This window comes from Muntiacus reevesi, chromosome X (genome assembly GCF_963930625.1).
Source record: "Muntiacus reevesi chromosome X, mMunRee1.1, whole genome shotgun sequence".
Taxonomy (NCBI): Eukaryota; Metazoa; Chordata; class Mammalia; order Artiodactyla; family Cervidae; genus Muntiacus; species Muntiacus reevesi.
The window spans coordinates 131,687,656-131,703,270 of NC_089271.1; the positions used below are offsets into that span (position 1 = coordinate 131,687,656).

Consider the following 15,615-nt stretch of genomic DNA (forward strand, 5'->3'; position numbering starts at 1 on the left):
CAGACAGGCTGCACCCTCCCATGCAGAACCACAGGAGGTAAGAGCTAGGAAGGCCTTCAGAAAAACCCCTTCCAAATGTCTTATTTTAAACTCTGGAAATTGGAGACTCAGGGAGGGGAAGTGACTTGCTCAAGGTCACAGAGCCAGCTGATGTCCAAGTGTGGGCTAGAAGTCCCGTTCCAGTCTGGTGTCTGTTTCCTTCGTTATCTCACATCAGAGCCCCTTCCATTCGCAGGCCCAGCCTCCACTGTCACCAAAGGGCACCAGGCAGGCAGTGGCCCTTCTTTCTGATGTGACATTTTCTATTTTCATGGGACTAACCATTCAGGGATTGAAGGTGCAGATGCAAGACTGGAAATAATTCAAACAGAAAAGAAACAACCACCGCAGTGTTTTCTCAATGAGAAAATAATGTATTTTACCTCATCATAGAACTCTGGATTTTGGTTGTGATGCGAGACAACAGCATAAGCGTTTGTGGTAAAGACAGACCCTGCAGGTTTTCCATAGATACACTGCAAAAGAAGGAAACAGAGTCACCGCTCTCCATGCCGCTCTTTAACCAGGATGCTAGGGAACCACATACAGTTACAGGCATCTGTGAGCACAGGGTCATGGCCAAGCCCACCCGGCTCTCACCATGAGCCTGTAAATTCCAAATCATTTCCAGTCACTTCAGACACCCCCAGACATCGCCTAACTTGGCTCCATGGATGCTGCTGAATTTCCTGCCACCAAAGAAATATAATTTCAACTTAGCTGACAGGAAGTGGCTGAACACTTCTAATCATTTGGAAGGGAAACACTCTCCAGCCAGGCCTGGCAAGCTTGCTTCTCTCATGCTATTTGCACTTCTTAATATGAGAAGCTCCTCCTCGGTCGGTCAGCAACATGTGCTGAATGCTCATTGTGCATGGGCCAGGTAAGGAGTTTTAACAGAACCAACAGCAGATCCATTCCTAGCCTCGAGGAATTGGAAAATGAATGGCCATTAGGCCACAGACGGGCTTACACTTTATGAGCCACACTTTCAGAGTCACCAGCTTGCTGCTACACCAATAAAATGAATGGAAGGCTTTCTAGGGTTCTGTGGAAAGATCCGATTTCATTTCTAGTGTGAGTTTTTCACTTCCATAGGCTTAATACGTTCAAGGATGAATATGGAGTCGACGAGCCAGGCTCCTAATGGACTCACTCAGGTACTTCAGAGCCAGCCTCCAGGCCAGCTAAGAAATGAAACTGACACTCGCCTGCTCTCCTGAAATATGGTTATGAAGGCAATTTGCAGGAACTGCAGAGAGGTAACCTAAGAGTCTTTGAGTATACAAAAGGATAGTGCACGGGAATGAAGAAAAAACTATTCTTAGCTCCACTGAAGGAAGAATCGGAGAACCTACACCTCATTTGAGCCAGCTAATCCTTAATTTGACTTAGGTTTCTCTGTGAAAAAAAATCTCAAAGAGCTATTAAACATTCAATGACTTAATCGGGGACATTCCAGCCTCTTTTCCTAGGTGGTTTAAGAGGAAGACTTGCCATCCATCTGTCTGATTTAGGCTCAAGCTAGAGACGCGGGGAGTCAGATAAACACTTTGTGATGGCTAGATGTTCGGACTTCTCTCTCAGATCTCTGATTCCTGGGCTAAAGAGCCAAAAGTAAAAGGTGGCTATAAAGAGTGAAACTGTAAGGGTACCGTGACAGGTATTTTAAGGATCGCAATATCAGATACTGAGATGCTTTTCCTAGATCACTCATTCAAGTTTGGAGGCACCATTTGGCCAGCCACAGACTCGAAGTCATATCTCAGATCAAAGCAGTCATGCTGTGCTACTGTCAGCTTGAAGCCCGTTCAGGTTTCAAGGAGAAAGGAGTTTAAACTCCCCTGATGGTACCACTATAAGCTGTCAGGAGAAAATGACCTTGTGATTGGGCAATGAAGCAAGGCAAAATCCAAGAGGAGCAAAGGCAAAAATTCTGGCATATGCAGCTTACCTTTTTTTAAAGCTATATATACGCTCCCAACACATTGTGTTATTTCTTAATATTTAACTCAATCTTACCGGTAATGTTTAAGAGTAGAAAAGGCAATATTACATTTGTCACTTTACTACATTTTCTTTGACATTTAAGCACATGAAACTTAGCATATGAAACTACCTAGTACCAAAATGTCTGTCTCTATGAAAAATGCATGCTTATCAATATCACAAACAAACCTTTAGGGCGCTAGCATCACTTTCATCCGAATCCCGGAATTCCACACAGACCGCAATGTTCCTTGCCTAAAAACGATTCATCATTCAAAATGAGTCACAAAACGAGAAGATTATAAACAAGTGTAACACCCCAAAATGTACAGTTTGTCCTGTTTACCTTGGCAAATGTTTTCTGGCTATCGTATTTTAATTGCAAGGGATATACATATAGATGGTTTTTGTAAATGGTAAATGGGTAACAATATTTTGTCATTTCTGGAACAAACTCTTCAACTTCCACAGTAATATTTTGACAATTCTTTTCAAAGGGCTTCAGAGGCACATATGAAGAAGTAATACAATCTATAGCAGAAAAAAAAACAGGCAAAGATGCAACAATTGTTAACACATTCCTGCATTTATAAAAAAAAATATACCTGGATTGTGTTCTCTAAGAGTGGTTTAACAAACAGAATTCTTAGTGATTGACAAAAACGCATACAGCCACTTCAAGAACCCAGAAGAACAAGTAGGAGTAAGTAGCCTGATGCTGATTTTAGTGAAACCCTTCAAACCAGATGCAGATTGCTATTTCATTCTCAACGTACAGTGATTTTCCAAATGTAACACATCATAATTTTGACAAATTTAAACTCTGCAAAGAAATCCATTACATTTTTTTCTCCTGCGACTGCAATTTAGCTTTTCACTGCAATTTTTTATTGGTATCAGGGAAGTAACAGTAAATTTATGCCAATTAGCTCATGGCTAGTCCCTCTTAAAAAGTTAACTTGGTACAGGTGCAAATTTTCACTTAAGGAATAAAGGCAGCCTTCTGAAACTACAGATCTTATGATGTGTTACCAATAATAAATTCAATCCTCCCGAATGTGGAAAACACAAAGCCTTAGAGTATAGCAGCACATGTTACTGAGGTAGCCACTTGCAATAAAGGTTATTCATACACTTAAAGGGGCTCTAAGACTGTTGGTCCTTGCTGAAGAGTGATACTGATGGAGAAGAAATATGCAGGAGAGTCAGCTCTGAGGACATAATATTTTTCACTGGGTTTGGTTTTCTATGATAGTGATACTTACAATAGAATATCTGTAGGAACAGAGTAAAGGTCCACAGATAAGTGATCATTTCACTACCCAGAGTTAACTACTGCTAATATTTTGGCATATTTTCTTGCAGTCTTCTTCCTAGACATGTCTCATCTAACAAACACAAAAATCTCACTGTATAGAGAACTTTATCCTAGTTGTTGGTATTTTATCTGATATCTTATTTCATGAACTCTTTGTAAACTTCATTTTGCAGAGCTGCATAAAAATTTCATGGTATCAGGATCCCATAACTGAACTGAACCACACATGAACTAAACCATGACTGAACCACACTGACAGTGTCGTACTCTTTGGTTGCTTTCAATCCCCTCTGTAATACAGACAACACTGCAAAAAATATCTTTATGCATAAACTCCTGTCTACACTTCAAGTTATTTCTTTAGGAAAAAGTAATCCATTGAACTGTTAGATGTTTTAACATGTCAATTGCCACTCTCCTACTTAAAATCCTTTCGTGACTTCTCATTGTACTTGGGATGAAATTCAGTTTTTTAAGGAGTTACCATGGTTTTCACACTGCTCTGCATGATGTGATTCTTCCTACTTCTCCTACTTTATTTCCTATCTCCCGTGTTCGCATCACACACTAGACTAGAGCCTCATTGGTTCCCTTTGCGTCCATACAAACCAAGCTAGCTGCACGTCAAGATCTTCACATGTGACAACCTCAGAGTAGAATGTACAGTCCCAACCATCTCATGCTGGCTGGGCCACATGGTGAGCCTTCCTTAGCCACCCTTTTTGAAAGTAGCCCACCCAATCAGAGACAGAAATTATTCATTTGCTTTCTTGTTTAAATGTCTGTCACTCCTTCTAGACTATAATCTCCATACTTTCAAAGCACCTAGTAAGTATTCCATAGTTTACTCACTAAATGCTTATTTGATGAGTAAATGGATAGATAGAATGTCAGAATTAGAATGCCTTAGTTACAGACATTCATGGATGTCTCTTGCCAAACTGTACTCCTACTTGAGATAGGTGATGGTGCCTGGCCAAAACTAAGCCGGCATTAGACAGTTACAGTTCATTTTTTGCAAATTTGATAGATGAACAAAAACACCACAATGCTGAAATATTTACATTTGTGTTACTGGCATAATTACCGAGACTGGATGTTTTCCAATTATTTACCAGTCATTTTATTTCCTGCAAATTGTCTTTTCTGTCTTCTGTCCATTTTTCTCCTAGGATCATAGATTCTTGTCTTTAGACAAAAGAAATTCTCCTTTTGGATCCCTTCACTGATGAAATTCAGCCAAGGCAAAAGGAGCAGAAACTGACTGGAACACACTCACATCATATATTATACATGAAACAGCATCTGATAAAAATCAACTTAATTTACTTCCTAATCTCTAACTATTCACCATGTGTCCTGGCTTGAATAGTGTCCCACCAAAATTCATGTCCACTGGAAACTCAGAATGTGACCTTATTTGGAAATAGGGCCTTGGCAGATGTAATTAGTTAAGATGAGATCATAATGGATTAAGGTGGGCCTTAAATCCAATGACTGGCGCTCTTTGTAGAAGACCATATGAGGACAGAGGCAGAGACCAGAATGATACACCTAAAAGCCGAAGGATGCCCAGGCTAGCCAACAGCCACTAGAAGCTAGGAAGAAGAGATTCTTCTCAGAGCCCTGTGAGGGAGCGTGGCCATGCTGACACCTTGATTTTGACTTCCAGCCTCTAGAACCACAAGAGAGTAAATTTGTTGTTTTAAGCCACCCAGTTTGTAATACTTTCTTACAGCAGTCCTAGGAAACAAATACACCATGTAAATCTCAAGAAAAATGTTAGGAAGATAAAACACCTGAGCTTCAGGGACCTCCCTAGTGGTAGTTCAGTGCTTTCAACGCAGGGGGCCCAGGTTTGATCACCAGTCAGGGAACTAGATCCCACATGCCACAACTAAGAGGTCACGTGCTGCAACTAAGACCTGGCACAGTGAAATAAATAAACATTAAAAAAATAAAAACCCTGAGATTCAAACATAGCCTTTTAGGTTTATTTGCAACATGTAAGTTCTTACTTGAAAAATCCACAGGAACACATTCTACTGTGATGTTTAGTTGCCCAGGAATAATCTGCAATTTGGTCTTCTCTGGCCTAGATGTAAAATAAGAATATTTTATATTCAAAAAATACGATTACTAAGTGTACTGGTTACCATCTATTCAAACTTCCAAATGCTTCCAAATCCAAATGCTCCAACATTTGATTTTTCCCACATATGACTCACATTCATCATTCAAAGAAATTATAATTCATCTATGCCATTGATTTACTGCAGTAACTAAAACACTTACTTCTTGTATTCTGAGAGCAACTTGAGAATGTCTTCATTGGAAAGCTTGCTACTATCTTGTTTATACAAAGGAGAAAATCTCCCATCCAGGTCCAGAGAGCCTTGAATATCTTTGAAAATGGGCCTAAAAGAGCAACAGAGGGGTTTTTTTAACTCAAAAGTATGGCTAAATTAAGATCAAATAGTGGTGATGGGAACATAAAATAGTGAAACTCTTTTGGAAAGTAATTTGGCAGTTTCTCATGAAGTTAAGCATACACCTACCCTCTGATCCTGCGATTCAACTCCTAGGCATATTTCCACATGATACTTGAATGTTCACAGCAGATTTATTTGTTATAACCCCAAACTGGCAACCACCCAGATATTCATCAACAAATGAATGGATAAACAAATCGTGGTATATTCTTACAATGGAATGTAAGAACTGATGAACAACTCATGAACAACTCAATGAACAACTGATACAACATTATGGATAAAATACAAAAACAGACTGAGAACAAGAAACCACAGACAAGGTTACATACTGCATGATTCCACTGATGTTAAGTTCAGAATAGGTAAAAGTCATCTAAGGTCGGTGGTTGCCTGGGTGGGAGTGGATGGCTGATTGGACAGGGATGTGAGGAACTCTCTGGAGTGATAGAAATGTTCTAGATCTTGGTTGGGGTGGTAGTTATATGACTATATACATCTGTGAAAATTTATCAACCTGGACATATAAATGTGCATTTTAATCAAAGATAAATTATATCTCAGTGAAGTTGATAAAAATTGAATTAGATCTTTAAGATCAACTTACATAGAGTTTATAATATATCTATAAAATTTCTAATATGAATTGGAATTATTCCCTCCTCCTTCTCTTCTTTCATTTTCCGAGTAGCTGTTTTACTGCCAGAACAGGAAGTAATATACAAGCACCCAACACACCGGAAGCAACTATGGCCAAAAGCACAATCTCCCCTGGCAAAGCCTCTGAAAAATGTGGTTAAAGGCACTAACTATCATTCCTACTTCTAAGCATACCTCCTTTTATTTTCAGTAAACAGGGGTTTATCACACAGCTTTTAAATATCCCAGCCAAGCCTTTAGAGTCAGTTCCTGTTGCTGCTAACAACCAAAATAATTTAAGAAGAAAAAAAAAACAGCATAATTCCACACCAGACTGGGGATTAAAGCTTCTAACTTTGAAGGTTTTACAATTTATTTTTCTACAAGCACATTAGCATCAAGCAGTTACTGATGTGGCCTAAAAAGGGGTGGAGAGCATGTGCCATGGCTGTCTATTGTGGGCTCTGAATTCAGGTGCTGTTAGTTCTGAGACCTACTTACACACATGCCATGCGAACTTAGGCAAGGATTTTTTTTTTTTTTCATTTCTGTGACTCAAATTCCTCATCTCCAAGATGGGGGAGAATAGTACCTACCTCTAAAAGAAATATACATTAAGTACATAGACCTCTGCCTTGTACGTGCATGTGTGTTAAGTCGCTTCAGTCATGTCTGACTCTTTGAGACCCTATGGACCGCAGCCCACCAGGCTCTTCTGTCCATGAGATTCTCCAAGCAAGAAAATTGGAATGGGTTGCCATTTCCTCCTCCAGGGGATCTTCCCAACCCGGGGATTGAACCTGTGTCTCTTATGACTCCTGCATTGGCACGTAGGTTCTTTACCACTAGCGCCACCTGGGAAGCCCACCTTGTACAGTTAGCACTTAATTACCATAAATATTGGACTGGCCAAAACGTTCGTTCTGGTTTTTAAAACCTGAACGAACTTTCTGACCAGTAGTAACAGCAGTAGCCACTGGAGCATCACTAAGTATGTTTCACCTTCTGGAACAGCTAAGGTACACCTTCCACTACTCTTTGCCCTTGACCTATCCTTGGCTAGCATTTCTTACTAGTTGGCAAAATAAGGACAAGGTGCCCTTTCATCTACCAACATATAACACATTTTGAGACGCTCTCCCAAAATGAAATGATTATAGTGATAGAACAGTTACTGAACTTAAATCTCCTACCCTTATGGTACTCCCCAACACCCACTGAACAAAACTCATTGAATTATTCAGAACATAGTGCCCTTTCCCCAGAAGTTCCAGTGAGCTGTACAGGCTGTACCATAAACAAGTCAGTGAACTTGTACTTCAAAGGGCATATAAGCGAGGAATACAGTTTCAGTCATCACTGTAGGTAGACTGGCAAGATTCAGACAAAAATCATGTAAACCACCATCAGATATGTGGTACAATTAACACACTTCCCAATATACTACCCCTGAAGAAGTTGCCAAATTTGTCATCAGAAAGCAAGAAAATCTACTAAGTAATTACTAAGTAATTACACACTTGCACTGAGCAACTACATTTTTTGCCTTCTAGTTTTTAGTTTGCTTTTCAGAATTACTCTGTGATGGCTTTTCAAAGCATAAACCCAGCCAACTCTAAAATAGTGGGCACATTGTACACAATTCACTGCAATTTCTGGTTTTCTGGAAAAAAAATTCCATCACTTTAGCAAATAAGCTCTGCTTTAAAAGGCAATAAAATTAAGTGGTGTCAGTCAGATCAGTAACCCAAGCCAAAGAAAATTTCCCTGAAGCAAGACATTTGAAAAAATGAAAGGGTCTTTGAGGCACAGCAAATTCTAAAAGCAAGAATTTTTACATCCTGCTATAGACTGAATGTTTGTGTCACTCCGCTGCCCCTACACCCCCAAATTCATATGTTGAGATCTAATCCCCAAGGTGATGGTATTTGTATGGCCTTTGAGAGATGATTCAGTCATGAGGATGTAGCCCTTATGAATAGGGTTAGTGTCCTTATAAGAGGCCAGAGAGATAGCCTGCCCTCATTTCACTATGTGAGACTACAAGGAGAAACTGGTTGTCTAACACCTGGAAAAGAGTTCTCACCAGAACCCAACCATGCACTCTGATCTCAAGTTTCTAACCTCAGAAATGGTCAGAAATGAACGTCTGTTGTTTAAGCCACGCAGTCTAACCTGTTATGGCAGCCTGAATGGACTGAGACACATCCCAAGTGTCCCAATATATAACTGGTTTGTCAGAAACAGACTTCTGAATGCTGCTGGCAAGGACAATAGCCCTCAACTTCACACGGGAGCATGAATAGATGGATCAGAAATATATTTGTACAAACCTGGCAGCCCAAGCAAAGGGCATTCTGTATTGTCCAAGGCGGCTACACACTTGCTTAGCTGTCCTGTGTACCTTCTGGGCAGTCTAAGGTTAGAAATAAAAAGATAGGCTCAGATTTGTCCAAACTATCAGAGACTCACCCAGAAAAAATAATTTCCCCAACTTACTGATATAAAACATCAAAAACTAGGAAAACAAGATACAGAAATAGTTATAAATGAAACACAACACACATCAGCCACCCACTTTTCAAGATAAAAGTATTTCCTAAGGTTATAGATTTTCTCATCAACAGAGCCCTCATCAAGATATCAGAAGACAAACAAAATAGATATAGGGCATGGTTTGTACTGAAGACTGTTACTGGGAAAAAATTAAGCCGTTTTAATGTCTATTTTCTTTCACACATGAGCAGGCATATACTTATCATTCTTGGGTGAAGTTGGTTCTGGGTACTGCTGAACTTGTTACTCCCAAGATAAAAGCCAAATGACCAAGAATCAATGCAATTAGTTTAGCGTGGGCAGGAGCTGCTGTTTGCACAGATACTGGGAGATGACAAAGGAGATAAACTGCCTATAGAGTCTAAACAGGCTATGAAATGCTGCCTCTATGCTATCCCTAGGAATACAGAATGCTGAAGGCTTTTATCTATATTGTTGAGACTTTTCCCCCCACAAATAAGTCATATGTCTCCTCAGCATCTCCTACTTAATAAACACTATTTGGATCCACAACTAAAGGCTACATACAACAGACTGACTCATAAATACTCAGAAGCTGGATTGCCGCTAATGAACTATGCCATGAATGCTTTCCGTCTTTGGGCCTGACTTTTCCTCATTTATAAAATGAGAGAGGATTAGATCAATAATTTCCCAAAGTTCAGAATTCATGATCCAGAAATTTAGAGAATTATCTGGGTCGCCGACTTTTAAGGTTGCCATTTAAAGATGTGTGCTGTGCTTACTCACTCAGTCGTGTCTGACTCTTTGTGACCCTGTGGACTGTAGCCCACCAGGCTCCTCTGTCCATAGGGATTCTCCAGGCAAGAATACTGGAGTGGGTTGCCATGTCCTCCTCTAGGCAATCTTCCCACAATCCCTGTCACTTCACACACCAACATTATAGGAAAGACAGACAGGTGTGATGTTTAAAAAGTAGGAAGGGCAAAAATCTCAGAATAAACTCCTTCAAATTGAATACCCTGAAGCTTCATGAATGGCTCACTATCTTGTCTTTCTTTTCTCATTTCATCAGAGACAGGAGTAAATTTGAGTACAGTCTGGCATTTGGAAACTGCAGGACTTGAGTCATTTTTACCCTCGTAGCTCTGACATCTTTGGCTATATGCAGGGCTGGGAATAAAGAAAGAGTAGCTATTTCCAAGGATACAGTGTCAATGAATAGATATTGCCTAAAAGCCTTTAGCTCTGATTTTAATAAACAAGCAAAAATCAGATTGCCATGTGAAAAGGGGGAAAAAGTCATTTTCAAGCTTAAACATGCATTCTCACAGAGCACACAATATTTTCAGAATATATTGCATGCTGAAAGAATGTTGGGTTTTTTGTTGTTGTTATTGTCTTTCTTTTTAGAGGCATCATTGACAGTATCATTTAAAGTATCAATAAAAAGCAAATTTTGCATTTGGCTGAAATCCTCACAAATGATCTTTATAAATACCTTTGCCGGGTCGGAATTTTTGATGTAGGGTTCCGCGCAGTGTGTGATGTTTCCTTGGAGAACCTTTTCAATTCTCGCAACCAGGAAAATTTCAGGATGTGGATTTGTCACTGAGAAAATTCCCTGGAAAAAAATTCCTTCTGTTAGATTTTTCCTTAATGTACTTTCATGCATACAGTTGCTTGGTTAGTGATTCCTAGCAGTGTGTTTAGCACAGAATATTGATATTCAACATAGGATCATGTCCAGGGCCCTGGTAAGAGATAGCGTTTCCATTCATACAGTTTTCAAAGGTCCTGATTGATGTTCCTTTTAATATAGATTTTCAATCTTGTCACCAGTCTCACATCTATTAGTCCCCAAAGTGTAGGTGTCACCCTGACTGCTTAGCCTCTTGTGTTTGGCGGTGTATGCAAGTTGCATCCTTACGCCTAATCAATACAATGTGTATTGTTTGGCTTAAAGTAGCACAGGCTAAAATAGCATGCATTTCTGAAGTGGGACAGGACATGCATTTTTAAAGGTAGCTGCCAGTAACTCCAGGGCAATTCACTCACCCTTAACTACTACTAAAGGTAGCTAAGAAGGATGAAAATACTTTACTGTTCTACATAGAATAAAAACTAAATCATCCTATAGAAAACACTCCTTTGCTGCAGGGGAAGAGTTCTGGTGCTCTCAATGTAAAGGTAGAGGACAAACAATCCAAAAACTACTTTTGTTCCAAAACACTTTGTTTCAGGGACTAATGTAGATGCTACCAAGTTCCATGTGGAACAACTATACCATCTTGTGTCCAGCTCAGCTCTTTCCAAATATAATATATTCCAAATAGTCTGTTAGGTGGTGATGTCTATTGCTTAAAGGAGCATCACACAAGTGAATTCGAATGGAAAAACCCATCATTGGAACTCTACCAAGTTTTATTTTGTCTGCTTAGTATATTACCAACTGTGTTAAGATAGTGTGTTCCAGTTTTCAAAGCATTTCAGACCCATGAGGTCATCTGTTGCAGATAGAACTCTCTGAGGTAGACAGGAAAGAAGAGAAAACTCAGTGGAGGACACTAAGTAATCCCCCCAAATCCAAATGACGTTTAAGGGTCCTGGATTTTGTCTGATTCACCTCCAGATTCCCAAGCAGCAAGGATGGAAGAAAGTGGTTAAAAGCTGTTCGAGGAGTCAAATTTCCTGGGTTCAAATTCTGGCCCCACTATTTATGGGTTTAGATAAAGTCACATCCTCTTTATAGCTCAGATTTCCCATCTATGAAATGGGCTATGACAAGAGGAATAGCTATTTTGTAATCTTCTTGAGTGGATTCAGTGAAGTAATGCACATTAGGTAAGTGGTTACCAGAGTAACCAACATCTCAAGGTCACAGAACCAGATTTTTGGTTCTGCCAGCAGCATGCTGCCCGGGTATGAGATGCAGCTGGCAGAGTGCTGGAGCAACCCACAGAAAGTATGCTGAACAGTGCACCTTGAGCACGATCTCAGGCTTTCGATGGTCACATAACTGTGCTAGATAGCTTTTGTGCACTGCTAGATTCAGGTCCTCTCCCTTAGTCTTTGGGAAGATCCCCTGGAGAAGGGAATGGCAAGTCACTCCAGTATTCTTGCCTGGGGAAATTCCATGGACAGAGGAGCCTGGCAAGCTACAGTCCATGGGGTCACAAAGAATTTGACATAATTGAGCCACTAACATTTTTCACTTTTTTTCTTGTCTTCATAAAAACCCTCAAACACAGGTACTACGATACACACTTCTTACAGATTAAGAAACTGAGGCTTAGGGAGGTTCGTGCAGTGAGTAAGTGGGTGACGATTGCAGTCAGGGCTTTCAGACAACACAGCCCAGGCTACAGAGCCACTCAGCCTATCAACACAGGCTCCCATTGTCTCACCTGATAAAGCTGGATAAGAGCAACGCTGCTGACTGCCACAACTAACATTCATTCACTGAGCACCCTCCGTGCCCACTACTCCAGCCACTTCCCTACACTGATGCCAGAAATGAACATGATTGTGTCAAAGGATTTGACAATTTGATCAGAGGAAGCTGCTTTGACTGTGTGAGCCCCGTTGACTACTGCTCTCACTAGCAGCCCCACTGTACTGAGCAAATTCAGCAGGTTGGCACAGGGCCGAGTGCTTTCTGGGATGGGGCACCTTACACGCATGAGAATGCTAAAGAATAGCGATGCTCATTGTTCAACTAACCAGGATTCCGAGGTAGGGGGACACTCTCTGAGGCAGCTCTGCCTTTTGCCCCTTAGCTTCCAGCTCTTCCCCACGCCCCAGAACACAGGGGCGTGGTATGAGATGCAGCTGGGTGGGTAGCTAGAGGACACCCTGGAATCCCAGGTGGGCTGGGAGTCTGGATCTTCAGGACAAGGCCCTCCTTTCCCACCACGGGGGCATGGCTCTGTCTGCCTCTCTTCAGAGTGACTGTCACCCACATCACTGATCCCTCCCTCTAAGGAATGGGCCGGGTGTCCCCACTCCAGTTCCCAGTGCTTAGCCCCCCAGGACATGGCAGGCCATGTGGTAGCAGTGCCCTTTTTCCCTAGCTCCACACCTGCTGCCCCCCAGTGGGGAGCACACAAACAGACTCCTAAGAGTTAGCACCTCGCCCACAACCCCACCCTAGGTCATCTTGAGGGACCCGGGGCACCGAGCTCTGTCCAGGCACTTGGGAAGGAACTGTCAGGCAGCTGAGAGTGAAGTGACTGGTCACAGTAGCTGGTTGGTGTCAGGAAGGCAAAACTACTCAATGGACTCAGCTTCTTCCTTTTCCTGTGGTTACCTGTTGCTCCTCAGAAAGCCACTACAGAGAAAGACTCTCCAAGGAGCAGATGGGGAGAGCCTAGAAGAGCCCCCAAGCGCCACCATCCACCAAGCCCTGGGAGTGGGTGGCCTCTTCCTATAGATCCTGCTGCCGCTTGAACAGCCTTGTTGCAGGGGATGGGGTCTTCACACTTCCCACGAGTGCCAGGGAAGTGCCAAGTCCCTCTCTAGGGTGACAGGGAAGCAGAACAGCGGGGGGGTGGGGGGGGGCGGGAAGCTGCACTCTGGGGCCTGCTAGAGCTAGATTCAGGTCCTGTTCCTCATGACAGTAGCTCTGGGACTTTGAATGAGTCACCTGGTTGCTCTGTGCCTCAGTTTCCTCATCTGTAAAACAGGGATAGGAATAGCACCTATCTACTTTACTAGGGTGTGGTAAGAATTAAATTACTTCATACAAGGACTTCCCTGGTGGTCCAGTGGCTAAGACCCCACACTCCCAATGCAGGGAGCCCGGGTTCAACTGCCACAACTAAAGATCCCACATCCCACATGCTAAGACCTGGCACAGCTAAATAAATAAATATTAAGAGAAAATAAATGACTTCATATGGATAAAATACCTAGAGGAACACTGAAAAAAAATATTGCTGGAAAAAAAAACTATCACTGAGCTCAGATTACTGTTCAGATCTGCTAATACTGTCTCTCCCTAAACAGTACTGCATTCTAGTCCCAAACGGAAGAAGTTGAAGAAAAAGACTTCTTCAAAAGGAAATGTTCAACTATTTGAAGTAAATGACCACTTCCTGATATCTTTACTGGATCTAGGAAAAGAGTGCAAAATGATCAAGCCATGTGAGGCCACTTCCATTCGTTCTTACCTCTACACATCTCATCTACTCCTTTGAAGCCTCCCTCAGGTCCCACAACTTCTGTGCCATCTTCTAAGCCAACTTTCAACCCCTGAAGCCTCCTCACATTCCAAACCCCTCCACACCCATTGTGTTATATACATCAGTTCAGTTCAGTTCAGTCGCTCAGTCATGTCTAGCCCTCTGCAACCTCAAGGACTGCAGCACGCTGGCCTCCCTGTCCATCACCAACTCTCGAAGTTTACTCAAATTTATGTCCATTGAGTCAGTGTTGCCATCCAACCACCTCATCCTCTGTCATTCCCTTCTCCTCCTGCCCTCAATCTTTCCCAGCATCAGGCTCTTTTCAAATGAGTCAGTTCTTCACATCAGGTGGCCAAAGTATTGGAGTTTCAGTTTCAACATCAGTACTTCCAATGAATACTCAGGACTGATTTCCTTTAAGATGGACTGGTTGGATCTCCTTGAAGTCCAAGGGACTCTCAAGTGTCTTCTCCAACACCACAGTTCAAAAGCATCGATTCTTCGGCCCTCGGTTTTTCTTACAGTCCAATTCTCACATCCATACATGACTACTGGAAAAACCATAACCTTCACTAGACAGATCTTTGTTGGCAAGTTATATCTCTGCTTTTCAATATGCTGTCTAGGTAGGTCATAACTTTTCTTCTAAGGAGCAAGCGTCTTTTAATTATATGGCTGCAATCACCATCTGCAGTGATTTGGGAGCCCAGAAAAATAAAGTCTGTCACTGTTTTCAATGTTTCCCCATCTATTTTCCATGAGTTGACGAGACCAAATGCCATGATCTTAGTTTTCTGAATGCTGAGTTTTAAGACAACTTTTTCAACTCTCCTCTTTCACTTTCATCAAGAGACCCTTTAGTTCTTCTTCGCTTTTTTCCATAAGGGTGGTGTCATCTGCATATCTGAGGTTATTGATATTTCTCCCGAAAATCTTGATTCCAGCTTGTGCTTCATCCAGTCCAGCATTTCTCATGATATACTCTGCATATAAGTTAAATAAGCAGGGTGACAATATACAGGCTTGACATACTCCTTTCCCTATTTGGAACCAGTCTGTTGTTCCATGTCCAATTCTAACTGTTGCTTCCTGACCCGCATACAGGTTTCTCAGGAGGCAGGTCAGATGGTCTGGTATTTCCATCTCTTTCAGAATTTTCCAAAGTCCACACAGTCAAATGCTTTGGCATAGTCAATAAAGAAGAAATAGATGTTTTTCTGGAATTCTCTTGCTTTTTTGATGATCCAGTGGATGTTGGCAATTTGATTTCTGGTTCCTCTGCTTTTTCTAAATCCAGCTTGAACATCTGGAAGTTCACGGTTCATGTACTGTTGAAGCCTGGCTTGGAGAATTTTGAGGATTACTTTACTAGCATGTGAGATGAGTGCAATTGTGCAGTAGTTTGAGCATTCTTTGCATTGCCTTTCTTTGGGGC

General features: G+C 41.5%; 1 protein-coding gene across 3 annotated transcripts in view; it reads right to left on the reverse strand.

Annotated features, from left to right (window-relative positions):
• Nucleotides 1-15,615, reverse strand: part of DOCK11 (dedicator of cytokinesis 11) — a 203,717-nt gene that overhangs the window by 104,846 nt on the left and 83,256 nt on the right. For all 3 annotated transcript variants that reach the window (XM_065915011.1, XM_065915009.1, XM_065915012.1), the window contains 7 exons: nucleotides 10,496-10,618; nucleotides 8,811-8,893; nucleotides 5,642-5,764; nucleotides 5,365-5,441; nucleotides 2,375-2,559; nucleotides 2,218-2,283; nucleotides 423-515 (listed from right to left, as the gene is read on the reverse strand). In XM_065915011.1, the coding sequence (XP_065771083.1) occupies nucleotides 423-515; nucleotides 2,218-2,283; nucleotides 2,375-2,559; nucleotides 5,365-5,441; nucleotides 5,642-5,764; nucleotides 8,811-8,893; nucleotides 10,496-10,618 (750 nt within the window). The remainder of the gene's footprint in view (nucleotides 1-422; nucleotides 516-2,217; nucleotides 2,284-2,374; nucleotides 2,560-5,364; nucleotides 5,442-5,641; nucleotides 5,765-8,810; nucleotides 8,894-10,495; nucleotides 10,619-15,615) is intronic.